This window comes from Phyllostomus discolor, chromosome X, assembly GCF_004126475.2.
Source record: "Phyllostomus discolor isolate MPI-MPIP mPhyDis1 chromosome X, mPhyDis1.pri.v3, whole genome shotgun sequence".
Taxonomy (NCBI): Eukaryota; Metazoa; Chordata; class Mammalia; order Chiroptera; family Phyllostomidae; genus Phyllostomus; species Phyllostomus discolor.
This window is the reverse complement of record NC_050198.1, coordinates 9212992-9240885: the sequence shown is the minus strand read 5'-3', so window position 1 is coordinate 9240885 and position 27894 is coordinate 9212992. Positions and strand designations below refer to the sequence as shown.

At 40.2% G+C, this 27894-nt stretch overlaps 1 protein-coding gene and 1 pseudogene across 5 annotated transcripts in view; one reads left to right on the top strand and one right to left on the bottom strand.

The window, feature by feature from the left end:
• SMPX (small muscle protein X-linked) overlaps window positions 1-27894 on the top strand; it is a 53852-nt gene that overhangs the window by 14291 nt on the left and 11667 nt on the right. For 2 of the 5 annotated variants that reach the window (XM_028522975.2, XM_036016483.1), the window contains exons 3-4: window positions 652-738; window positions 6545-6693. In XM_028522975.2, the coding sequence (XP_028378776.1) occupies window positions 652-738; window positions 6545-6679 (222 nt within the window). In that variant the 3' untranslated portion in view covers window positions 6680-6693. The other 3 variants (XM_036016480.1, XM_036016481.1, XM_036016482.1) reach the window with 3 other exon arrangements.
• On the bottom strand, window positions 25061-25185 carry LOC114505868 (annotated as a pseudogene).

The window sequence follows — 27894 nt, the reverse complement described above, 5'->3', positions numbered from 1 at the left end:
TAGTTCATGTTTACTAGAAGGTATTTTTAAGGCAAATGGAGATTAACATGTTATTTTAATGAAGGACAAAAATCTACAAACTGTGATACCAATAAGCTTGACTTTTCAGTACTCTTTTTACACAATGGCGTGTTGGGAAGAAGGTAGAAAGCTGTGAATTATAGAGACTTAAGGAAGTGCTGGAAGCCCTAGGACACAGAAAGGAGGAGGCAGTTTAAGAGATGTGATTGCTCCCTTCCCATGGTAAATATGAAGGACCTGAAGGAGGGCTCAGGTGTAGGATGGTTTCTGTGGATGCTATTTCCTTCTTTCCTATCATTGTGTGTTCCTTCCTCACCCCACAGAGAGAATAATATTAAGCACCACAGGAGGGCAACAGCAGAACAAACTCTCTTCAAATTCTTCATCAAGTAGAGAATTGTAAAATGACTGCACAGACCTAAGGATGAGTACCAGAAATTTGTAATAAATGGAAGTCAAATTTTCCTTTGCTTATTTTTGTAGTCATTACAGTAATTTTCTTGAGGTAAAAAGCTTTAAAGATGTACTTTTCAGGTGCACTTTTCAGGTGCACTTTTCTTCAAAACAATTAGTGCCTCAAAGTAATCATGACAATTTCTTTTCTTGAACTAAATCTGTTTTCCTTTTTAGGCAAATATCAATATCCCAATGGGAGCCTTTCGGCCAGGAGCTGGGCAACCCCCCAGAAGAAAAGAATGTACCCCAGAAACGGAGGAGGTAAGCGGAACTTAGTTGGTAGAGCTCAGCATTGTCTTTCTCCTCCAAAATCCTGACTAGTGTGGGACAGAAGCATGTCAAGGGCCAGCTCTCCAGGGCAAGGGAGGGCATGAATGGATGTGGATTAAGGAGTCATCACACAGTATATACATTCCTTTGATGTTTTGCTCAATCAGCCCTGAAGCACACTGCCCTTGCTTTCCTTCAGCCAAATTTAAGTGCCTGGCACAGTTACTTGAAGATGATGAGTTTAACATGTAGTTTGTTGCTTGACTGTGTGGTTGTGGTATATGCATATGCATATGGGGGATGGTGGAGCATAGCCTCTCAGATCCTCTTGGTCCACAACAGCCTCTAGCCTGGTAAGTTTTAACTCCAAAGCTTTTATTGAACCAAACAGGATGCATTTAGTATAGGATTGGATGAATAATGAACCCCAGTGGGAGCACAGGTAATGAGTACATTAAATTACTTGTAGATTAAACAAAAAGCTCCGATCTCTGAGTATTTCCTTGCAAAAGAGGACTTTGCAAGGGAGTCTATCAATTTCTGTATTTCTTCCTCCCTCTATTTCTTTTTACCTTTCCTCCAAATACAAATACCTGGTCTTCTAAAATGGAGGCTAAAATTAATAATGAATACAATAAATACAGAAAAGTTCTTTCTTCAAATGTTTATATTTCATGCCCAATTGTGACTTTTCTAATAAAACCTGGAAGGTCTGATTCATAATTAAGGTTTTGGAGCATGTCATTAGCACAAGGAACATGGAATTAAATAAAGCCATACAACATAGCAAACTGTTTTATCTTTTTTAAAAGGTGAAAAGGTGGTTTTACCTTTTGTAGGTGATATTTTTGGTAATTGCCTCAGAAGAAGACCTATCGTCATTTTAAAGTTTCTGAATAAAACTTTGGTTATCCCTCATCTAACCTTTTTTTCCTCCATAAATAATTCCTGACATGGTCCAGAGTTAGTGGTTCCAGCCTCATCAATGGAAAGATAATTTTTGAAGGAGCAGATGGAGTATTTGAGTGATATCACAGAGTTATGGAATTTCAGCAGTTAAGTCACCTTTGATGAGTAAAATTTTGAGCATACAAATTGAAAGGACCCAACCCTAAACTTTTTTTATGGTGCATAATAAATATCCAGCTCTGATGCTGCTAACTTGGCCATCCAGTTAACTCATGACCATGAGCTCTCTCGCTCTGGGATTCTGGTCAAGTATTTCTGAGTCTATGTCTGCAAAATATAATCCCCTCCATTCCTCAAAGGGTCACTGTGAGGAGAGAGTTAGTGATATGAGAGACAAGTATTTAATAAATAATTGTTCAGTTGATCTGTTTATCCAATTTTCATGCAGGACTCCTGGGCCTATTATTTTGCATGGGGAGGTAAAAGGGCAGGCAGTTCAAGTCTTCCTATACCTGTAATTGGACTTGCCTCCTGTGCTTCCTCTAAAGCTGTGACTGTCACTTCCATGGCAATCATTTGGAAGGGAGACTGACCTTCTTTCCTCACTAAATTGACTGATGTAACAGTTGTTTTGGAGGCTTACATTTCAGTGTCCCTCTGTGGTACAGATGGCCTTCTCCTCCCTGTGTCCCAGTTAGGGGCTTGGGGAAGCACTGTGCTCTCACTCCTACCTGGTCCCCAGCCTGATAGTTCAAGCACATTCTAAAATAGCCAAAAGTGGATATAACCTGGTTTGTGCACTACTTTATGACCAGCCACATATACAAGTGGCTAACCAATATTTTTCACAGGATGGAGAGGAGTGAGGTGTCTACAGAAAGCCCAGGAGTGTTTCATGAACTGAACTTCACCTTTCTCTTGGGGCTCATGGGTTTAGGAGGGTGGAATTAAGGATTGTATTCCCTAATTGTGAGAGAAGAAATGATCTCTCAAAGACTTGTAGGGTCTTAGGGAAGAGTGGAATCTAATGACTCAAGTTCTGGGCTGGATCATGGAATAAGTTTCTCATGGAAACGACACTGTAAGGGGAGAACTTAGGTGGCTTGGCTTGGCTACAAGGTGGGTTTAGTAGGATTTTGTGTGTTCGCTTGAGGCCCTGGACACTTTTTCTTTTTGGGGGGACATAGTTTGAATGGGAAAATGGAATCTGAATTCCAAATAACATACTTTTTATTGTTATCTAGTTTGCAAATTTGGAATTGCTTACCCTCTTAGACTTGGGATTTCTTGCCTAGCCTTGCATTATGATAATCACTGGATAAAGGAGAGATCATAACATACCATCTCTGAATGAAGAGGCTACCTGTGTCATAGCCAGTAGTCGCCCCATCTCAGCCCTGATACCATGTCAGCTGTGAAGAAAAGGATGTACCCCAGCAGGAAGCTAGGATGAGTCTTTGGCTGGCTGACAAGGCCTGTGAGCACTGGCTGGGTCTCTAAGCCCCCCATTGTCTATGAGAGCCCTTTGCTCTGCTCACAGAGCTGGGGTGCACCTTCTATCCACTTGGCCTAGCCAGAGTTTGACATCCGACAGAGAGACCTAACAGCCAAATCCTAATAAGCATGGCTGGTGTTTTCCATAAGACAAGGCACTGGCTTGCTTGAAGTGATTTGAAAGGTATTGACAAGCCCTACTGTGCCTCCCAAATCTCTTTTGAGTGAAATATCATCACTTTTAATCCATAAAATAGCATGCTGGGATTTTCTGTTAATTATTTCCTTCTCCATCTGGTGCCTTTATAAGATGAAAACATACTATTTGATTCTGGTTTCACCACATCCTAACTGTGTGGACATCGTGCCTCAGTTTCCTCAACTGTCGAATAGGGATAACAACAGTACCGTATTTATAGGTTGATGTGAGGATTAAATGAATTAGTATGTGTAACTTAGAACAGCTAGCAGTATAAGTGTTTGCTGTTATTATTAAGTCTTCAGTGTTTGAGAATGAAGGAGCACATCAGACTGTATTGCCCCATATAGGAGAGTTTATGGGAAAACCCAATAGGGCATCTGGTCTTAGAGTCCAGATATTTGGGAAATGGTTCAAAATTGTACCAAATTTTATAAATACTCCATCATCCTGAAAGGGAATATCTCCCTTGACAACAGCCATTCCTGAAACTGGAAATGGTCTGGGGCTGATAAGCCTTCTCTCCAGCTCTTTTTATCTAAATCAAATATCTTCCATGTCCCTTCTCAATTCAATATCTACTTACCAAAAAAAAGGGAAAATGTACTTATTAGTGAAATGGAGCCAACTGGAACCCTGTTTGTTCATGCCTTAATGTATTATAGTTCTTATAATAAAGTCATAGGTTGCCATTATTTTTGAAAGATAAAAGATTCAGTTAAGAGTATGCACCACCACTAATGCCTTTCCTGAATTAATATCATAATATCTACTTATAATTTCCATTACATGTCACCTTACCAAATCAAGTGCTAAAAGTCTTACTTTGATAAATAAAAATCACAGTGCACTGGTTTTAATAACTTGAGAGGAGAGTGACTAGTATTAAATATTACCATCCTATATCTGTGTACACTCACATAATAAGCTTTTGCACATAGACACATAAGTACACACATTGGCTTTAGGTGTTAAATGTGTCAATACAGCACATTTTGATATTACAACGACAGTGAATGTGACTTACCTGGGAACTTAACAGAAGGAATTGGAAACATTTTTCTTTTTCATGTTTCTTTATTAAGATTTACCCACCTAAAAACTATGGGAACATTTATAAGTGAGGAAACATTTTTCATTTCATTGCTATGGCTATTAAAAACTTCAATACTTTAGGGCCTTGTTTAAAATTTTTTTCAAAAGCTTAGCAATAACATTTTAGAATACCTGGTCCTCCAAGTGAGGCTTAGCAGCTTTAATTATTGCTTCTAAACCTGCATTTATAAATGACGAATGTGTGTGCATGGCAAGGAAGCCAATCCTGTGGCTCTACATTGACCCAGGGGGAAAACATTTTCCAGATATTTACAACAGCCACAGTCTACACTGAATTACTTTGTCATTTGGTGCAGCTGACATGTTAGCTAGTTCATCAGCACTGTGCCAGAGTCAAAGAAAATGACTCTAGAAAAAAAAAACCATGAGCCCTTAGTAGAATGGCACCTTAACATTTTAGATTTCTATTCCTCCACCCCAATAAGGGATTTAAAAACATTTTCATAAAGGACATGTTTACCAAGTAATCGGTTAGAGGTTGGGAAGGTGGAATACTTTGTTTCCCATTAGGGTCTAGACAATTTGAGAGACAGATGTAGGAGCCAGATGGAGGCACAGCAGCAGCTTTAATATCCAAGTTACAGGGTTGCCTTGTTAGGCTGGCAACAAACACCCAGTTTCTTATTCCTTTTCCCCGGAACTGGATTGGTTCACTGAGTTGTTGGCAGAGCAGATGGAGCTCTGCCAATCTCATATCAGGACTGTGTTAGTTTGGGCACTCTAAGAAGCAGACCCAAAGATGATGGGATTAGACATGCAAAATATTTATTGGGGAAAATACTTGTAAGAAAAATGGAAGGGGGTTGTCAGACAGCGATATGGGTGAAGAAGAGTGGGGCAGAGGGTTGGGCAGAAGCATTTCAGACAGTGCTGCTCTCAGGAAATTCTCGAGCTGAAGTCCCTCCCAGAGGAGTCCAAGTCTCCCAGGAATGGGCCCGCCTTAGGATCCTGTGGCACTCAGTCATTGGCCAAGGGCAGCCGTGGGAAGAGTGACCTCAGCGTGGTTTCAGGACAAAGCAGCTGTGGCCATCATTCAATTACCCTCCCAGAAGAAAACTGATCTGAGAGGCGTGTTCTCCTGGCTGCCATGGGTGATCAAATGTTCCTCCAACACCTTCCTTCCAAAGCTGCAGAGAACACGTTCCTGACCTGTAGCAAATTGGAGGAAACACTTAACATGCAACTTTCTTCTGTACTAATGAGTTAGGGTTCTTGGAGCCACACACAGCAACTGATTTTATTGTCTTATAGTTACTGTTAATATGTGTATTTGGTATATGTACATATGGACATAGATTTGTCACTATGGTATATTTTCAGGGTTAAGCAGCTAAAGAGCAATCAACAAGTATGTGTGTGTACTTCTGTATTTAGTGTTGGAGGAGCCACAAAAAGTATAGAATGTGGTGCTGCCCAAAAGTTGCAACAAAATAAAAACATAATGTGATATGAAATTTAAAATACTTTACAAAGTAGGAGGGTAAGAGCTGGGCCTCCTCTGTCGCTCCATCTTAGCCCACCTATAGTCAAAGAGGTTTTGCTTATATCAGTTTCAATTTGTTTATGCTTCTCAGTTTGTTTATGCTTATGCTTCTCAGAGATGGCACTGGAACAAAGGCTGGCAGCCAGTGCAGCCCCAAACAAAAATTTGAAAACTCCTAGACTAAGTCATTGTTAGAGCCAGTTGTGCACTAACATTCTATACATCTTTGCTGTTCAGGCATATGATGATCATATAGTACCAAATTGAATTTGATCCTGTAAGATGCTCATCTTGGAAACATGAATCCTTACAACTAGTGGTAATTTTTATTGGTAATCAGACACTGAACAGTACTCTAGTGCTTTCTAAGTCACATGGAAATTGCTTGGTCTCTTTTTCCAACTTTATTCTCCATTCCTTGACAAACTTCAGGACATCTTTTTGAAACTCTGAGGGTGTCTTAACAGCATAAGAAAAGTCACTCTGCTAGAATTACGCTCTGGTATTATTCTTGCTTTAATTTTTTTCATGTCTATGACCCAGAGTGACCACACTTCCTTTTCAGTGAGCTGAATCTCTCGTTCCTTTCTTTTTAGGGTGCTCTTCCCACCTCAGATGAGGAGAAGAAGCCAATTCCAGGAGCGAAGAAACTTCCAGGACCTGCAGTCAACCTGTCGGAGATCCAGAATATTAAAAGTGAACTGAAATATGTCCCCAAAGCTGAACAGTAGTTGGAAGGAAAAAGGTGAGTGAAAAACTATTTCTTTTGTCTAAAAAGATCACTATAGGATGGTCTAAGGAAACCTTCCACTGAAAGAGTCTGGAATTCCAGAAGACAGGGCCTTTAATTTAGACCAGTATTTCAGGTGCAGAGCTTTTCTGGCAGGTAAAGCAAAACTTTGGGGCCTGTTTGATCGTGTAACCAGTCAGAGAGCCAGTGAGGATGTTCGCCTGCCATCGCCTTTCTGGTCACCTTCTTATTTGGGGAAAGATAAGGCTGGGAGAGGAAAGGTGCATCAGAGGGGGTACTGAAGAGCTTTTGATCTTGGGGTCCAGGGAGTCCTCCCTTATTTCATGCCTCAGTTTCCTCACCTACATGCCATTAAGAGCAGTGAGCTATTTCTGAGTGGAGGATCAGATGAGCAAGGAGCTGAGGAGGTTTAGAAGTGTAAAGAGGGTGGGAGACCAGGAGTTCAGGCCTTGAAATCAGTAACCCCTGTGTTTGAGAGGCAGACTAAGAGGACCTGATAATAATTCTAAATGTGGGTGAGGGAAGGGTGGGCTCAAAACTATATCTGCTACTCACCAAGGCATTGTAAGCAGGGCCTGTTGACCTTATTTTCATTTTAATTGGATTTGGTCAATAATGATGCCCAGTGAGTGTTCAGCCTTGTCCTGCATCTGTAGACCTGACACCTGCTGACTGGTTTGGGAATTCTGACAGCAGGGGGCAGGTGGAATTGGCCCAAGTCATTGATCTGTGTCCTATGAGACAATGCCAGCAAATCTACTTTATCCAACATTGCTGGATCCCACCATGCACAGTGTATTGCATTTTTAAGCAGAAGTTTAGGTTTAGAGGAGAGGAATATATATATGGGGACTATAAAACAGGTATTTATCTTGCTGATTGTACATTCATTTGTTTGTGCACCCACTCACTCATTTATTCAACCAATATTTATTGATCGTCTCCTGTGTGCTGAATACCAGAAACATTTAATCATTTACCATATGCCAGATACTGTGTGAAGAGTATTATATCCATTGTTCCTCTTAAGCCTTATGATGCCCAATTATTGCACCCATTCCTGACATGAGTCTTAATAGAGAAACTGATTTCCCCGTCTACCATGTATCCTCAAAAGGGGTCTGATTTCAAAGTTAGTGCTATCACCTACTTGTTATACTGCTTCACCCCTTCTTCCCACTGCACTTTGCAGAAGGATTCATACTCTTTGTGGGTGTTAGGGTGAGATCCTCTTACTATGTGGATGATGAAAGCAAGCATAGCAATGGAGACCTGCTATGTCTTCTCTTGTAGAGGTAATGAAGAACAGAATGTTCTGTGTCACAACCCCGTGAATAATGGCAGTGTTACTTGTGCCATGCTTATGCAGACTTACTAGGATATTTGCAACTTAGTTCTACTGAAAGAATTTCCTTATAGTGTAGACAAAGAGAAGGGCCATTTTGCGTTAAAACAACAAAACAGTATCTAGTGTTTTCAACACAGTTGCAAAAAAGAACAAAAAAGTAAGAATAAAACACAGTGAATTGTATGACCATAGAAATGAACCACAGGAACCTGGGCAAGGACAGAGTGACATTAGCAGGAACTGACCTGAAGTGTGGCTTATTATTATTTATAACAGAATGCAACCGATTGATGACTGAGCATCATTGTACTCAATCCTGCTTGTGTTGCCAAGCTGAGCTGAAATATTCCAATATGCCCAGGATTAAGCTACAGAACTTTCTTATAAGAAAGCCTAGAGAAGGGAAATTAGCTTTTTGTAATAATTATCATCACCCAACCAAGGCTGTTCAGTTACACACGTGAATTTTTAATGCAAACTTTAAAGGGTTTTTGCTTTTATGAAATTCATGTCGACCTAAATTTAACTCCAGTTCCAGTTTCAGGAGAACTTGGTTCTGAAGATTCAAAGGAAACCTGTTTTAAAATTAGCTCCAAGATGATCCTGTAGTGTCATTCGGCAACTGAGGATGATTTTGTAGCCTCAAATCTATGGTTACAGTAACAAAAAAAAAACCCCAATATAATATCAGTAAAATATAGAAAATGTACCAGAACAACTTTTTTTGTTATTTGATTTTCTCAGAGAGGGATTTAGTGATTCTTCTCTCCTGAGCATATTCTACTAATGCAAAACCACTTAGAGAGGCCAATTTGTCCTTATTCTATAGGAATGTGAAAACAAGTTGTTAGGGTAACTGAGCTGAGTGCCAAATGAGTACAGCATTGTTTTAAGCCAAGGAATGATTTTTATTTCTTGTAGGAGAAATACTAAGCTGGTTTGCCTTTGACTCATCAATTCTTCTCCTGCAAATAAGTGAGATTTTGAGACTTCCATGGTCATGATTTGTGGTCAGAGAAGGAGAACACTTTTTTACATTGATTGATTCAGTGGACCCACAGGCAATATATATCCTGGACCAGACATCATTTAGCCTGGTTGGTTGATTTCTCCCCTTCTTGGGCCACCACTTTGTCACCTATCCTTATCATCTATTGTTCAATGATTTGATCGTTCATTGTTTAAAGATTGAGTGAATAAATCCACAGTGCCAAACACTGGGAAAACTACAAGACTCAAGGCTCAAAGTCCAGATTATATCTATTACAGTTCTTTAGACATATAACATGGAGCAGCATCTCCTTCCAGCCAAGATCAGTGTCTCTTTTTAAGTGAGATTTTAGATTATTTCCATGCTCTGTGTCATGGCTAGAATTGCTTATGGAAATCAGTTAAAAACGTTATGGGACAAGAACCAGAAATGCCAATAGACCTGCCAGTTAGGAATCAGGACTCATGGCTTGTGGCAAAGGACTTATCGCCTGGACCCAATCAGGAACCAGAACCAGGCAAACTAGAGACAGCACACACTGAGTCAAGACCAAGAGACACAGGAGTATCCAAGATGGGGCCCTAATCCAGGCTGGAACAGGCACAGGGCAGGGAAGGAAGGGTGTTTCAGCCACATACCTCTCAGAATTCTCCTGGCTGTGATTTAAGGTGGTCAGATGGTTATTTAAGCAAGTATAGATGAAGATACAGTGCCAGTGGCAGTGTTGGAAAACCAAGAGCCCTCCGGTGCTCCCATGCTTGCTATTTGTTGCATGATCAGGAATCCCTCATGTCTACTGTCAGAAGCTGCTGTCAACTTGTTTGCTTGTAGCTGCAGTAGATGCCACCTCAGACTTCATAAACAGGATTCTGGAGAACACGAAGAACTGCTAAGGGATGGTGTCTAATAGACTCTGTGTCTACTTCTGCTCCCTCCCAACCTTCGTAAGAGATCACGGGTAGCCAGTAAAGAACCTTTGTAACTAGCTTCTGTACCACAGGCTGCTTCTTCATTCTGTGCTAAGATATACAGATATCTAACTTGGTCCCTGCTGTCAGGATATTTAAGTCTTGGTACAAAAGTAAAATAAAACACTTCAAAAGGTAGATAATTCAAGAAATAGATAGCAGCTCAGTGATTCAAGATATCCCACAGCTGCTTATGACCCATTAACACATAGGTAGTTGAGCTAAAGAATGTTATGACCTAAGAGAGGAGGAACTAATAATGATTTGGGGTCAGGGATAATTTCAAGGAGGTGGTGGGAATATAATGGTTTTAAACACAGGCTCAGAGATAACTTCTGGGTGTATTGTATGTGCAGAGATAGGTGAGGCAAAACAGTCCCTCTAGGGCAATACTTAAACTGTTGGGGAAGAGCAAAACAAGATTCATCATCTCTTCTCTTTTTCTAGTACTAAAAGAATTCAGTGATAATAAATTGGAGAGGAACAAAATAAACATCAAAGTGGTAGCAATACAGTAATTACAGGCAAAATGGTTAACTGACGTAAACTATAAGAACAGTTCTACAATTATCTTAATGAACACAAAAATAGCAGCGATTGAAAGCCTTGGGACTAATGAGGCACTAGAAAGAAATTGTCATTCTGAAGTTGCAGGAATTCCTCATCTCTGTGTTGGACATTGTAGCATGGCCAAATGTTGTGTGGCAGCTAGACTTTTTTTTTTTTTTTAAAGATTTTATTTATTTATTTTTAGAGAGGGAAGGGAGGGAGATAGAAAGAGAGAGAGAAACATCAATGTGCGCTTGCTGGGGGTTATGGCCTGCAACCCAGGCATGTACCCTGGTTGGGAATCGAACCTGGGACACTTTAGTTCCCAGCCCGCGCTCAATCCACTGAGCTATGCCAGCCAGGGCTTAGACTTCTTGATTATATACTAAACCTTGGTTTCAGAAATTGCAACATTTTAGTGATTCTTAATAAATCACTTAGTAACTTTTGGCCATGTATAAAAGTGAAAATCTATGGAATTAATTCCCATTTGCCTTTAAGAACTGAGGAAAACTCACATTTTTGTATCAGGAAGTCTTTTGAGGATACACAGTTGGTGTTGGATCATACTTTGAGAAACAATTGCTATAAGTCAATAAGTGAGATTGAGTTGGAATGATCTACAACTCCTGTGTACCCACATGTAGTCCCATGCTCTCAAGTTAGTCTGGATTCCATACCCCAAATTGGCCAATCAGCCTTGAATCTGTATTCTGTTGATCTGAAAAGAACCATTATAATGCCCTTTTCGGGAAGGTGTCCTTTCTTCCTTGAGTGCTCTGCCCCATCCCTAGCATTTTCTGTTTATGCTGTTATAATAATTACCATAATGATGTATTGGTTTTCTTGTTTGTATGTTCTTCATAATGCCAGAATATAGCTCCTTAAAGGATGGGGAGACTCTTGAGCACAAAAGGTATGTCTGCAGAATGTTATTGGTGCCTTGACCACAGCAAGTCTGATGTCCCCAAGGAACGTGTTCTTGTAGACTCTCTAAGTACTTGTATTCTCAGGGGCATTATTGCTTCAAAGCAAGACTAGCTTTTCTTTCAAGGGCTGAAGGTTAGCTTGTTGATCATGACCAGTAAAGGGTTCAGAAGTTTGACTTTACTTCACTGATAATAATTTTATTCTTCTGGAAAAATAAAAAATTATGGAAAGTGTCAAGTTTGACTCATTCCTCAAAAGGGGATAAAAACCTGTAAAAGCATTTAATCATTTTGTTTTCAATAATTCTTTGACTTTATTTTTCAAAGAATGTTTACGTCCAGATAAGACACATTTACCAACCAGTAATCCACAGAGATTCCATCTCTGATTGAGGAGAGCTTAAAGTGCTCATTATTCTTAAACATGCATCACCATTATTCCTACTGATTCAAAGGCTAATTTTAAGAGTGTTGGCAGGAGGGCAAATTTATGTACTCAGACACTTCATGAAAAGTGCATTAAGTACCTAACAACAGACTCCCAAAATACATTAAGTAAACTGATAGAATTCAAGGGAGAAATACTCAATTCAACAATAATAGCAGGAGACTTTAATATCCCATTTTCAACAACAGATAGACCAACTAGACAGAAGATCAACAGAAAAACTTTTAGTCTGCTTGGGCTGTGATAAGAGAATACCATAGACTGGATGACTTATAAAAAACAGAAATTTATTTCTCGTAGTTCCAGAGGCTGGGAAGTCCAATATCAAGGCTCTGGCAGACCTGCTTCCTGGTTCATAGATGACCAACTTCTCACTGTGTCTTTACATGGTGGAAGAGGCAAGGGAGCTTTCTGGGGTCTCTTTTATAAAGACACCTAATGACCTAAACAGCTCCCTAAGGTCCTACCTCCAAGTCCCATCACACTGGGGGTTAGGTCAAAACATGAATTTTGAGGTGACACAGACATTCAGTCTATAGCAGAAACAGAAGACCTGAACAACCACCCAACAATAGTGGGGGCACACATTTTTCTCACGTGCACATGGCATATTGTCCAGCACAGGCCATTTGTTATTAGGCCATAAAGCAAGTCTCAGTAAATTTAAAAGGACTGAAATCATGCCAAGTACATTCTTGGATTACAAAGGAATGAAATTAAAAGTCAATAACAGAAGGAAGTTTTGGGAAATTCACAAGTTGTAGAACTTAACACACTCCTGAATAACCAGTGACCCGAATAAGAAATCACAAGGGCAATTAGAGAATAGTTTAGAGACAAATGTAAATAAAAATACAACATACCAAAATTTGTGAGATGCAGTAAAAGCAGTGTTTAGAGGCAAATTTACAGTTGTAAATGCCTCTATTTGAAAAAGAAGAAAGATCTCAAATCAACCAACCAACCAACCAACCAAATCAGTATGAGCAACTCCATATTTGGGAAACACACCCTTGGTTATCCTAGAGTAAATAATCCATATGTACATAAATGGCAGATGATTAAATTGATGTAAAAATGAAAATATTATGTTTTTTAATATGTTAAATACAGAAAGTTTAAAACTCTACTCATATAAACATCATAACAATGAAATAGAAGCTCAGACATTAAGTAATTGTCCATAAAAATCACCATTTTAGCATAATATTCACTTAGCTTCCCTCCAGCCTTTTCCTCTGGGCTTACATATGGGATATAATACAACAAAATTGCTGACCATATGGGATCTGGAGTCATAAAGACTTGGTCTTGTTACCTTCTACCTTTGCAACTTTCAGTTCTATGTCTCTATTTCCTCATTTCACTAAAATCAAAAAATAGCATTTCCCTCATAGGGTACTTGTGAAGGATTAAGGAGGTGTATTTTAAAAATTATACCCAGGCACAGCTCCTGGTGTGGGGTAAATTTAAATACTCAGTAAATGGGATATGGTTCTCCTTTCACTTTTTTCTTACATAGTATGATTCATTGCACTTATATGGTTTCCTATCTTTTCTACTTTACATTTGCTATAAAAGTATTTTTATGTTGCTTTTCAGCCTTCAGAATTAAGATGATTTATTTCTCATAGTCTTTGACTTATTATGATTTCATAACCTTTTCCTTTTTCCAGAAGATGGAGGACATATTTGTTGTTTTCCACAGAACTAAACTTAAAAAAAGAAACTCAACAACTTCTCCAAATGTCTTCTCTGTGATTTGCTGGATTTTTTTTGTCCCCAATTCTGAAATTCTCCCTGCTTTGACCCAATTACAGAAGCTCTATTCACTTTCTTCAAAGGAAATGTTTTTATGCTGAGATTTCTCACTGTCTAATGAAGCCACACTTCTTTTGTTTTGTGATGCTCTTTTTTTTTCCTGCTCCCCACTTGGTTGTAATGAAGATGGGTTCTGCAGTGGTTCTGAACTGCATCAAGGTTTTATTCATTTGTTTTTCTGCCTGGCAAAGTTGTTGTTCTAGGCCCTGGTTATAGCCTGTGTGGCCTTAAATATTCTTTAGGGTGACTGTGAGGGGCCTTTAAGCTGATTGTGGTAGTTGCTTTAAGAGCCTCTCCACAGCAAACACACAGAAGCTACCTGGATGGTTTCAGGGGTAGTTGTAATTGGTGAGAGAGCTTTTAGGGAGTATACTCGAAATCAGAGAAGTACATCTACTCCAGCCATCTTGGTAGAAGGCTGAGGTGACTCAGAACCCAAATCTGTTGAACCTTACACACTGGCACATAGATTTCCATGGGTTAAAGGACATTTATGGCTGACATTTGCCCTGTACCCAATGCAATGGAACTCATTACCCTATCTCAGTGATTGGCAGTGGTGGTGGGAGGCAATGTCTGGAGACAACCCGAGGTTTGAGTTGCCACAACTGGGGGGGAAGTATGAGCTGTTATTGTCATCCAGTGGGGACACACCAGGGATGCAGGAGATGACCCACAATGCATAGGACTGCTCCCCACAACAAAGAAGTATCTCGTCCCAAATGTTAGTAGTGCTGAGAGTAGGTAACACTGATTTATCAACTTGAAAGGTCAATGTCAGGACCAACTTGTAAACTTTTCTTACCAAGCAATCAATGCATTGCGTTTTACTGAAATCAAAACATTAATAAAAGAGAATAGTAATTAACTGCCCAATATTTATAGCATCTTTACAGTAATCAGAAAGTTAGGAATAAAGCACTCTAAAATATTATTTCTTTGTCAGTTGGTAAACTAAATATATTTCTGGTATAAAGTCTATCTGGACTATTCCTGGGTTAAAGTATTAGGCCTTAAACACAACTACTTTTTGTAAGTTATTTTTTATCTCAAATATTTCAGAAAGTAGTAGGTTACCTCTTCATCTCATTACGTCTTTTGAAGTATTAACATTAGGCATTAGTAATCATCAGCACCAACATCAATCCCATCATATTTATTGTCATCATTAGCATTGCCATTTAGTATATGCTTATGATATGCCCAACACCTTGTCTTGTGTTTCACATATGTTACTTCATTTGCTCCTCATGTCTACTGCATGAGGTATATACTATGATGCTCATTTCATTTATGGGGGAAAGAAGGCCAAGAGAGTTTATATATCTTGACCAAGTTCACCCAGCTTATAAGCCACAAAGATAAGATACAAACCATCATCTGTCATACTCCACAACCAGTTCTTTCAATCACTATAACCCATTGCATTTTTAAAAAATGTTCTTTTAGTTGTAGTCTTTCAGGCTTTGCAAATACTTCACTGTGTTAGGTCAGAGTAAAACAAGCAAAGGCTAAAGAGACTGCAAAATTGTCATTTCCACAAAGAGGTGATACCACCACTCTGACATGTTGGTTTATTGGTTCATTCATTCATTCATTCTTTCTTTCATGCATGCATTCCTTCAATTAACATTTATTAAGCATAAAATATGCACCAGGCACTGAGGATGCCAGTTTTGGGGATATACATATGAACTAGGGTTCAATTGAACAGGCAACACATAACATGGAAGCACAAATAACTTGCTCTTTTTAAGTCTTGAAAAAGGGTTAATGTCCTTAAGTGTCAGAGAAATCATGAAAGAGAGACCGAGAGAAAGGCAAAGGAAGAGAAGGAAAGGGAAAAAAGGGGGGAGGAGAAGAGGGAAAGAGATAGAACAGCAGCGATTGTGGCAGTGCTGAGACGGTGACAGGGACCTGGTCTGATGCTGACAAAACTGCAGCAGAGGAGCACCAGGCCTCTGTAGAGCCCTCCCTTGCTCTTGGGATGAGTGGGATGAGCCAAATGAGTGGGATGTGTGGAAAAGAGCGGGATGAGGGAGGGTTTGGCAGGCATCTCTGTGTCATCATGAGACAGCCATCTTCTACCCATGAAGCCTTTTCTCTCATTCCCACTCATGCTGTGTGAAGCCCACACAGCAAACCAGAGAAGTAAATTCCAAGCTGTCTAATCAGGCTTGGCAGCATCGTGACAACGCTGCTTGTTTGAACTCCCTCCACATGTTGTGGCATTTGAGGAGAAGGAATCAGGAGGAGCAGATTGAGACTTGCACATTTCACTTGTATTCCCTTGCCACTGCTCCCTGCCTGTGAACTGATCATCCCACACCCTCTGGTTTAGGGCTTTATGCAGATGGTGAGGTGGTAGCTGCTTTAATCCCAGGCAGGATCGGTCAACTGGCTTCTCACCGAGAAAAATTTCTATTTAGCAGTCGACAGATTGGAATCACTTTCATCCAGGCAGGTGGCGCAGAGGCTGGTCAGAACCCTGTATCTTGACTGTCGAAAAAACATCAGAAAGCAAGCATATCCTACTGCCCCAAAGTCATTGGATGCCTTCTGTAGAAAGGATAGTGGCACTTCCTTCTACTCCAGAAGACTTGTCATGAGATGTAGCAGGCACAGCCAAATCCTTAACAAGTAATACACATTTTACTGCCTAGCTTTTGCCTGATTCCCATTTTGTATAGAAATAATAGCAATCATGGCTACCCTTTAGTTCCAAAGGCAACAATTAATTCCTGAACACTTACCAAACAGGTTTATTAAATTCTGAGTGTTCAAACATACATTTCTTCAGCCTAAATTAATTTTTACTTTCTAATCATTTTGTATATGAGCTACTTGGAATTTACCTTCATTGAATTAACCTTTTTCTTCATAAGGCAAATTCACAGCATGAACTAGATTTGAATGGGAAGGACTAAAGTACTAGAATGAATTTACTCATTTAAGTGAACATCTGTGCACTCACTACATGCCAGGCACCATGAAATTAAAGGTAGGTGATATAGGTGATACAAAACAACACCCTCAAGCACCTCATGGTCTAGCTAAGTGAGGGTGTGAGAGAGGACATCAGTACATAATGGCTGCAGCACGAATGAAGAAGAAATAAGACACAGACTTTGGAATATAGATGATTAAGATTCTACACTGGATATTGGGAAAAAAGATATTCTACTGAACAAAGGTTGAAGAGCACACACTTTAGAGGTGATTAAGGCACAGGTTCATGTCCTGGCTTTCCTATTCCCTTGGTCTATGATATGGCATAATTGCTGTTTCTTTTCCCGAAAAGTGATTAAAAATACCCACCTCATGGGGGTGATTTTGTTCCCCATACTAAGGGACATTTGGCAATGTTTGGAGACATATTTGGTTGTAACACCTTAGAGTGGGTACTACTGGCATCTAGTGGGTACAGGCCAGGGATGACACTGAATACCCCACAATGCATAAGACAGTGCCCACAGAAAATGTCAACAGTGCTGAATTTGAGAAACATTAAATTACATAGTGTGTTTAAAGTCCTCAGCACAGTGGTGGCTATTATTATTACTAATGATAGCATGTTACTATTGGAAGAAACTTAATTTATGACAATGGCTGTGCTGGATAGAGGGGACACACCTGTGCTCTGCTTCCACCTATGTCCTTGGACAGGTTCCTGACCACTCTGAACCACATCTATAAATGAGAATGATAATACCAATCTTGCTAGGGAGCCATAAAGAGAGTGAGTTGACTCAAATGGGGCACCTGGCATAAACTGGCATCCAAAAAGTGTTCATTCTCTTTGTTTTCCTCATAACTTGCCAATGCCCTCTGCAAGGTGATACAAAAACAACCCCAATCAAGGACCTCACAGTCTAGCTGAGTGAGGATGTGAGGGAGGCCTTTCTTCAAGGGCAGGGATTGGTTGGTTTTTGAAGGAAATACTCTCTAAAGAATAGCCCTGCATGTTTCTCCCTGGAATATGAAAATGCTCACTGAAAATGAAAACCCACTAATTGTGCCTAATATGAGCTCACTGAAGCATTTGAAGCATCTGGGAGGATCTCTTCCTTAGTCACTACCTACCATGAATACTTTGAGCTTAGGCCAGCCAGTAGTGAGATGATTTCTAACCTGCAAGTATACTCTTTGTCCTGGAGGAGGCACTGCAGTCCCATTTTTCAAAACCTGCAGCAAAACCTCTTTCCAAAGCAAATCGGTAAGAAATATTTGGAGAGTCAAATTGCCATTCTCTCTTCCCATCATGGAAAAGTGAAACACCATTTCAGACGCCATTTTACTGAGCATTTTGAATGGTCTCCATGGCCAAAAAGAGGTATCTCACCTTTTTAGCAATCTTTTGTGCACAGACAACGTACTACTTGAGAAACTAAAACAAGATCCACGTTGATCAAAACATCCAGAAGTGCCCTAGATGTCTTCTCTATGACATCTTGTCCTGGCTTATGCCCCATTCACACCCAATTCCCAGCTCTTACTCTCTGGAACTATCTTCTCCCTCCTTCTGATGTTACTTAATTTGATAATTAAGTAATATCTGCTTTGCAATATTCAGGTGTCAAAGAAGATGGTGACTTGGAGACTTTGTGAAATAGCCACTTAAGGGTACATCATAAGTTAGGCAATGAGGAAACAGGCTTATTTGGTATTGTGGCAAAAAACAAAATCACATCTAACTAGAAGCTAATCACATCTAACTAGAGGCTAATTGTAGCATTAATATTAACAAGCCCTTACAGTTGATTTTACAAATTCCAAAGTACTTCTGTGTTCATTCTCTCGAGGCTCACAGTAGTTGTCTGAGACAGGTAGGGCAGGAATTGAATTTGCAGTTTATTATTATGTGACTTCCAACTTCACACAGGGTGGAAGATAGTGAGATACCCTCATCTCCCTCCAGAGACAATTATTTTAACACTAATTATTAATTAAGCCTAGTTAAGTCCATCTATAAAAAAAGGGTGTGATCCCTTTTAATCAGAAAAGTGAAATCGCCTTGGCTGGTGTAGCTCAGTGGATTGAGCATAGGCTGCGAACCAAAGTGTCGCAGGTTTAATTCCCAGTCAGTGTACATACCTGGGTTGCAGGCCATGACCCCCAGCAACCACACATTGATGTTTCTCTGTCTCTCTCCTTCTCCCTCCCTTCCCTCTCTAAAAATAAATAAATAAAATCTTTAAAAAAAGTGAAGTTACCATGCAGTCTATAGTGGTGCCAGGGCAGGCTTAGTTACAACCTGTGCCATGGTCCAGAACTGAACAGATTCTGTTTAGCTCTGCTTCTACCAAGAATGGCTTTTCTCACTGACACAGAAAGATAGCTGGATTAATCTACCCATTTCTATTTATAGATATATTCCAAAGGAAATGTACTATCTCAATTTACATCTCTATTTACTTTTTTCTTGCTGCATAATTAAAAGAAATCATGCTGTGTCCTTTATATACATACATATAAACATACCCCCCCCCCCACACACACACTAATTTGATCCAGATTTGAAAATCAGGTTGAAATGTGTTCACTTCAGAAAGAACAGGTACCAAACAAATGGGCTTGTCTAAAACTCCACTTTAAGATGCCCTAAAGGTCAACTCTTCTGGAGATGAAAGCCCTTCATCATCACCAACAGCCAAGAAATGGCATCTCTGACTCCCCATAGAATCATATATGAAGTTGACTGCTGGTCATCTGTTGGGAGAAAGGGAGCCTGGAAGTCATTCTGAGCCAAATCCCACCCAATTATGGGCCAGTTATACATCTGCTTCCACTGCCAGGAGCAGGTCACACCACTAACTGAGCTAGTCTCAGAGGCCTTGGCTGGCGGGGACTCTCAGTGCATGGGAAGAAGAGCTCACGGTCCAGATAAGACAAAGCAACTAATAATGTTCAGAGACCAGCACAGGTGGCAAATGCAACTACATTAAAATGACCCCTGAACTTCCTTACCATCTTACTGCTATCCCTCCATGACTGACTGCAGATTCAGTTTTCCCTCCAGAGTGGCCCTCTTTCTCACTAGGTGACATTATGAAATGACAGTATGAAATTGCTCCTGTACTTGGGATCAATATGCTGCAATCCTGTAGTCTTGGCCACAGTACTACCAAGAAACACAGTGCCTGGATACCCACATCACCACTGAAAATTGCACTGAACATGTAGGAATTAAAATGCCAAGAAACTTGAGTCAGAAACTTGTGTTAGGTAAAAATAAAGCTATCTCTATTAAAAATCAAAACGAGTTTGTGAATATTGGCTGGCACTTCCAACCAACTGGGATCATTTCAGGTCCATGTTCTAGCATCCAACAGTGTAGTTATTCCTTCAGGCTGGCTTTGCATGTCTCATCTGCCAATTTGAGAGGCAAGCTCATCCCTGTCTTTAACTGAGATTTTGACGAGAATGGGGACAAGGCAGCACCAAGGACAGCATCCTGTGGGGTGGAGCAGTGGAAACTCTAGGTTTGCCTACAGCAATGGTTCTTGAACTTTCTTGTACATCAGCATCATCTCTAGAGGACTTCCTGAAACTTAGACTGCTGTCCTCCCCCAGCATCATAGTTCCTGAATCAGTAGGTCTGGGGTGGGCCTGAGAATCTGCATTTCTGACAAGGTCCCAGGGGCTGATGCTGCTGATTTGGGGGCCATACTTTGACACACACTTACCCAGAGCCATCAATCTAGATTTTTTAGGTCTGGACATTCAAAATCCTCTAACTATCCCATCATCTGGCCCACAGTTTTATAGCTATTATCCAAAGGTATAGGGAGCAACTTGGTCAAATTCGCTTGTTGAAATTCAGATAACAATCATTAATGCTTATAATAGTGCTTCCAAGGGTCAGACACTGTCCTAAGCACTTTACCTTGTGACTATTAAAGGAGTTAGTATACATCAGAGCTCAATTTTACAGGTGAGATAACTGAGGCACAATAGAGGTTGTGTGATTTCCCCTGAGGTGTCATAACTAGAAAGTGGCCCAGCCAGGATTCGAATTTAAGCTGTCTGCCTCTTTAATCATTTTCCCAGGTTGACTGTTTATGTACCAGGTAGGAAAAACTCCATGGGGTGAAATGTGCTGTGTAAATTATGGGGACAATCCTAATATAATGGATGAGGAATTCTTCCAGTGACATTCTCAAGTTTCCTACCAGTCACTTAACTGTACTGATACAACATTAATTTCTGTAACTGTTTATTAGACTGCTACAGTCAAAGGGTTGGCAAACCAGGGCCCACAGGCCAAATGTAGGCCACCACATTTGTAAGAAATAATACAAAGAGATCCCTGGATACAATGATTGGGAAGAAAGAAAAAGAACCATTTTTCTAATATCTATGTAAATATTTCTAAGGAAAAACTCACCAAATTTCAAATATATGCAGAGACCAAAAGCTGGGGTTGATAATCTCCATTCAAACATACGGTTATAGATTTCTAGATAGTGGAAATAAAACACACACACACACACACACACACACACTCTAAATTTGAACACTTTTCAAGTTCAGTATTAAGATAGGACCAGGATCACAACTACTTGGCTGATTAATATCCAGCTGTATAGCTTTTCTCAACTATTATGACATAAGAACTAAAGCAGGTTTTTGAATAACTGAGTTGTCTAGACTTGGGCTTTGGATGAGGAAGGCTTATTTTTATTCTAGTTATTTTAGTCCTGGAGTCAGGCAGCAGCAAATTGCTGGATACAGTTACACCCATAGTCCTCAGCACTAATTGCACATTAAGACCACTTGGACCTACCTGAGCCCTACCTCTGACCAATGAATTCTTTGAGGGATGGAATAAGGACTTGGGTCAGAAGGACTGAGTTAAAGGATGCTTCTCAGATACAATGTGGACAAATCAGAATGAAATCTTTCTTGCTTGGAAAAGTATTTCTTTGATTGAATGTCAAGGTTGTTGAGACGAAAGTGTCTAAATATGGAAAATAGCCAAGCATTCTTGGAAAGTCATGTAGCATAGACTTATTTATTCAGAGGGTGATCCAGTGGTAAGCCACAACCTGTTTGGGATACAACATGGGGAAGAGATGCTAAATTATCCAGACTGCCATATAAGTCAGGAACAATAGCTCTATTAAGCTGAGAAGGAGATGAGGACACTCTGGTTCCCACTAGTTAGTATGTTGGATCTTGTCAGTATTGTGATATGTGTCTAGCCACCAATATGTAGAGTCACATCCTCATAGGTCAGAGGACCATCAATGTCACTTAGTCCAACCAAGACACAGACTAATAGGCCCTCTTTATAGCCCCTGCTTTCCAAATATGTCCCCTACCCTGAGGAGTCACTTGGGTTTGACCATGAACTCAGAAACTTTTAACTATCCCAATTTATCTCACTCTAAAAGCTGCCAGGGCTGTTTTTTCACCCATTGGAGTGACTCATTAAGTGGAGAGACCAAGGAAGTCCCTATTCTATTGGGGTTTCTTTTAAACAGTTCAGTCTTTGGGTATAAACATAATATAATTGGATTTTTCAGCATGATATGCTAAAGTGTAACTGATGGGTCAGTCAGCTATGTTGGCCTGCCCCAACAAAGCTGGATACATGAGTTCTCAGGGTGCCAGGTCTCTAGGATTTGGCTACCCACCATTTTGAAAATGCCCCAAACCACATGGTCCTGCCCTAAAGCTAGAATCTGGTTTTGGACATACATAAAGAAAATGCCAACTTTTTATGACTCTGACCAATGACACCTATTCATTAACAAATTAGAAGAGCTTGGCTTGGCCAAAGGCAACCATATTAGTTATATATTGCTGTATAACAAACTATCCTGAATCCAGCAGCTTAAAACAGCAATAAAATTATCTCAGAGTTTCTCTGGGTCAGGAATTCAGAAGTGGCTTGACTAAGAATGGAAGATCCACTTTCAAGATGGTGCACTCATGCTGCTGGCTAGTTGGTGATGACTGTTGTCAGGAGACTTTGGTGCATTCCCATGTGGACCTCGCTATTGGGCTGTTTGAGTGCCCTTACAACATGGCAGCTGGCTTCTCCCAGAGCCAGTGATTCAAGATACAGCAAGGCAGAAGCTGTAATGGCTTTTATGACCTAGCTTTGGAAGTCACACTCTATCATTTCTGTGAAATGCTATTGATTACACAGGACAGACCTACTCAATGGTGGAGGGAACTATACAAGGATGTGAATACTGGGAGGCAAGACTTACTGGGGGCCATCTGGGAGGATGCCCACAATTGTAGCCTACCCCTCTTTTTTTTAATGGATGAGTAAATTGAGGTCCAGAGAAGTGAGGTTTGCCTAGAGTCATAACCTTAACACTTCAGTATGTGCTTTTCTTTTAACCCCACTGATCTTTAACATCCACAATTTCTAACATTTTTTAAACATCAAATGTTTATTTTTGTGGAAGCTAGAAAGATTATCTCCAAATGTGAAGCCAGTTTCCTTAGCATTTTTAACATAGGAAGCCTTTATAAACTAAACAACCTATAAGCAAAGCGCATATTCCCAACATTGGGGAAAGGTTTTTCTTCACTTGAGTAATTAGGAACAAGGTGCTCCAAAAGGTTAGAAAAGAAGCAGAACCTCTTACAGAAGGCAAATCCAGCATTTGAGGGATAAATTTTAGCTTTTGCACAGTGTTCCCTCTCCCTGGCTTGTTGTGAGGATAAAAACAAGAACCACAAGGAAAAAAGAAAACAAAAACCAAGGGAAAGAAAGAGTATCACCTAAAATCAAACCAATGCAAGGGCCACCTGCCTCAGAACTTGCTGTCTCATTAATCCCAAATGAAAGACAGTGAGATCCAGCCACAGGAGCTACCTATGAGAAGCACAGATTTGTGTTTGTTTTTCTGAAAACACTCATACAAGAACACATGTGCACACCCACACAAAGATTTTATTTTATTTTATTAATTTACTTTTAGATAGAAGGGAAAGGAGGGAGAGAAACATCAGTGTGTGGTTCCCTCTCACATGCCCCCTACTGGGGATCTGGCCTGCAACCCAAGCGTGTGCCCTGGCTGGGAATCGGACCAGTGACCCTTTGGTTCACACAGGCCAGCCCTCAGTCCACTGAACCACACCAGCCAGGGCCCACACAAAGATTTTTAAGCACAGAATTACAAACTGTGATAAATATTATCAGTTCTTTTCTTTTCAGGATCCTCTTTGAAACAACTATCTCCTGAGAAAGGCAACAACAAGAAAGAAACCCTTGTATATTCTCTTTCCCTTTTCGATCAGTTAGAAAACGACAATGCCTGTCATCTCTGATCAACATAACCAGTTAGGAGATATGATGACATTCTCTCTGCCTGACCTATTTTGTCTAATGGGGCCCACTCCTTTGCCATCTGACAAGCTAACCTCTCTCTTGAGTTCCATTTATAACAGAGCTTTATTAAAGGTTAACTCATTAGGAATAGATCCATCTCCCTCCCAAGGTTTACTTCATTCGTTCAATAAATTAAGCCACAAAATTGGACTGTCCATTTATGCTTTATTTAAGCTCATATTCTTTCTAGTCCACAAAATACTGCAAATTGACAGGTGAAAACAGTATGAGTTCCCACTGCCCACCCAGCTGTCTGTGGTCACTTGTTATTTGTCTCGTATTTAGTTCAAGTAATGCTTGTGTGGCCTGTGGAAATTTTCCTAAGTCTCTGATGGCAGTTTAAGATCTGGAGCTACAATGCTTCTGTGAGGAGCCCCTGGACCTTTGCTAATGGTTGAAGGGCCTCTTCTTTTAGTCCTCAGGCAACAGCCTTTGGCCAAGTGTTATGAATTTCTGATGTTTGACCCCTCCGCTCATCTTGAAAGGTTTGTAAACTCCATTTATCCACTATTCTTGTTGCTGTCACACAGGTGACCTCACTGAACAATTGGAGCATTAATGGCCCAAAGCTGTCAAAGTGACTTGTGCACTTCACTCCTCAAAGCCTTTTCTTCTTGTTTTTAGTTGCCAGAGCCTGAAAGTCAACAGATCTTTCAAATAAAGAAAAAAACACAAAAGTGATAATGTCACTGCCCTACTGAGCATCCTTTAGTGGCTCTCCATTATCCTTAGGACCTGCATTAATGGGCTCAGACTCACCAGTTTGTTCCCATCTTACATTTCTCCCCACCTAGGGCATTCCTTGCTCCAACCCTAGTTAACTTCTCCCAGTTCATGGAGGTGCCATGCTGATGCCAGGCTTTTACACGTGCTCAGAATATTATTTTCCAATTTCTCCTCCCCTGCTCATTAGCTGGCTAACTCCTACCCATCATTCAGGTCTCACTTTTTTTCCATGTCCCCCCATTCACAATACAGACCAGGCAAAGGGCCTGGGCTGAGGTGTATATGGGGTGAGTTTACTCTGCCTCCTCTTTCTGTACACAGGTCTCACTTTTAATAGTATTTCTGAAAAGCTTTTCCACAGCCCCTTAAAGTGGAAGCTTCCTGTGTCTGTCCCATCACAGCAGCACCTATTACCATGGAGGAGTGGATTGTCATCACTTATTTTATTGCCTGTCTTTCCTTCTAGACATTCAGTCCCAGGAAGGGGGACAACTTGTCCATTGGTTGTCCACAGTGCCTAAAACATTTTCTGGCATATAGTGCAACCAAAATAATATCAGACATCTGTTTTCCACCTTTAAGATGATTTAAGCAGAACCTCACATAAAAGAAACAAATTGATAGCCAAAAATCATCCAGAAAGGAATGTAAATCTTTACTTAAGAGATACATACATTGTACAACACTCAGTAAAACTACCTAAAAAGCCTCTTGATATCAGCCCAAGATTTCTTCATCTAAAACATAGCCCAAATCTTTCTGTATTCTTCCCCCAAATCCAGTTATCTGCTGATGGCCCCAGCTCTTCTTTCTTCTGCAGTTTGACTGCATTCACTCCTTTCAGTTCTTCTCTCCACGCATTTAGAGCTGCAGTATTCATCAGCTTGAGATCAAGATGACAAAGACTGAATTTTGCTTGGAAGGCAGAAGGGGATGAAGGGATATGTTGACTTATAAGCTTTTGGGGGAGTCTTTGTCCTAGAATAATAGTAATAATAAATGTGCATTTATTGAGTATTTACTGTGTAGGAGGCATCTTATTAAATGCTTTAATATGTTATCCTCACAATAATCCTGGGAGCCTGATACTATTATTTTCCTATACTTCAGAAGAACACTTGCCACAGGTGACACAGCTAGGAAGCAGGAGAGCTGTGATCTGAAGGCAGAGTCTGTACTAAAGTGTTTGCACAGCAGACACTCAGTAATGTTACTTGAATGTATAGATACAGGGTCCCACCTACACAGCAGCTTGGAGACTGGCATGACAAAGGGTATTATAGCAATTTCTCTGATGAATTGATCAAGAACATGCTGAAGCCTTATTTCAAAGTTGCTTAAAGAAGCTTCAAAAGGCCAGTTCAAAAACTTTGAATAGGAAATAAATGTGGTTAGGTAACATTGGTAGGCCAGATATGAGTGGTCATTAAACTCTGTAACAAGGCTTATTTAGTGAGGAAGGTAAATCTAATTTCCTAGAAGGGACTCTTCATCTCATTACAGCTGATCAGAAAATGACTCATGTGTTCTATGAGAAATGCTTCCCAGAAGGGGCCGTTCCTCACACCAGAACACACAGCTGTCCCAGCTAGGGTTTGGAATCATTTTCTTTCACAGAAGCATTTCTCAACCTCAGCATTATAGGCATTTGGGCCAGTAACTCTTCGGGGTGGACTATCCTGGGTACTACTATAGGATGCTTAGAGCAATCTAGCCTCTATGAGGAAGATGCTAGTGGCATCCCCTCTTCCTGGTTGTGATAACAACAAAAAAGTATCTCCAGATACTGCCAAATGTCCACGGGGGGTAAAAACAGCACCCACTGCTCCTCACTGAGAACCACTGCTTGCTCTAGACCCTTGATCCTCAAAGCATGGTCCATGGAACAACAACAACATCCTTTAGCAGGGTTGCTAGAAATGCACAACCCCATGCCTGCCCCTGACCTCCTGAGTCAGAATATACAGTTTAACAAGACATCTGACAAGCTTTTGCTTCTAGGGCAGTGGTTCTCAACTGTGGCTGCACATCAAAGTCCTGGGGGAAGTTTTAAAAAGAACACTGATTAAGAAAAATACTGATCCCAGAGCCAGAGATGGTGATGTCATTGGTTTGGGGCAGCCTGGGCTTTGGGAGTTCTAAAAACTCCCTAGGTGATTCTAATGTGCAGCCAATTTGAGCTCCTGTTCTGGGTGGTTAAAAAAATACCCCACAACATTGAGAGTGATTTACAACAGCGTGTAAACAAGACTCCACATGTTCAAGATGATGCTTCTTTCCTTTCCATGAACATCCTTCTTTTTTGATCTGCTATCACTTTTTAAAAATCTATTGATTTGCGAGAGAGGAGAGAGAAGAAAAAGAGGAAGAGGTGGGTGAGGGAGAAAAAGAAGAGGAAGAGGAGGAAGAGGAGGAAGAAGGAGAAGGAGAAGGAGAAGGAGAAGAGGAGTTGATTCTTGTACGTACCCTGACCAGGGATCGAACCTGTAACCTTGGTGTATTGGGATAATACTCTAAGCAACTAACTGAGCTACCTGCTCAGGGCAACCTGCTATCACTTTTAAGATGATAAAATTAAAGTTCTTTAATAATGGCTTCAAAAGTTAACATTTGGCTATAACTAAGCTTTAAAATAATGGTTGGAAGGATTTTGGGAAAAAATGAGGTCGGTGATTAAGCTTTCTCAGATAGCATTTTAAAGAAGTAAGAGCTATCAAAATCATCCCACAACCTAAGTAATTAAAAATAGTTCTGTACTTGAAAAAACATTAAATAGAAAACTCTATCAAGAAAATTGTTTTGCATGAAATGTACAATTATGTAAAGAGCCCATGCAAATTGGGAAGCAAAATACTAACACCTTAATAGATAAACAGATAAAAGAAATGAGCTCACAATTCTCAAAAGTGGATATGTAATTAGTAGAGAAACATGAGAAAATGTACAGCCTCACTAGTAATCAAAGGGATGCTCAATGAAACAGTTATCAATTTTTCTCTTATAATACACATAGAGATGATGCAAAAAAAATGAAACTTGAGCACCAACTTACACCTTATAC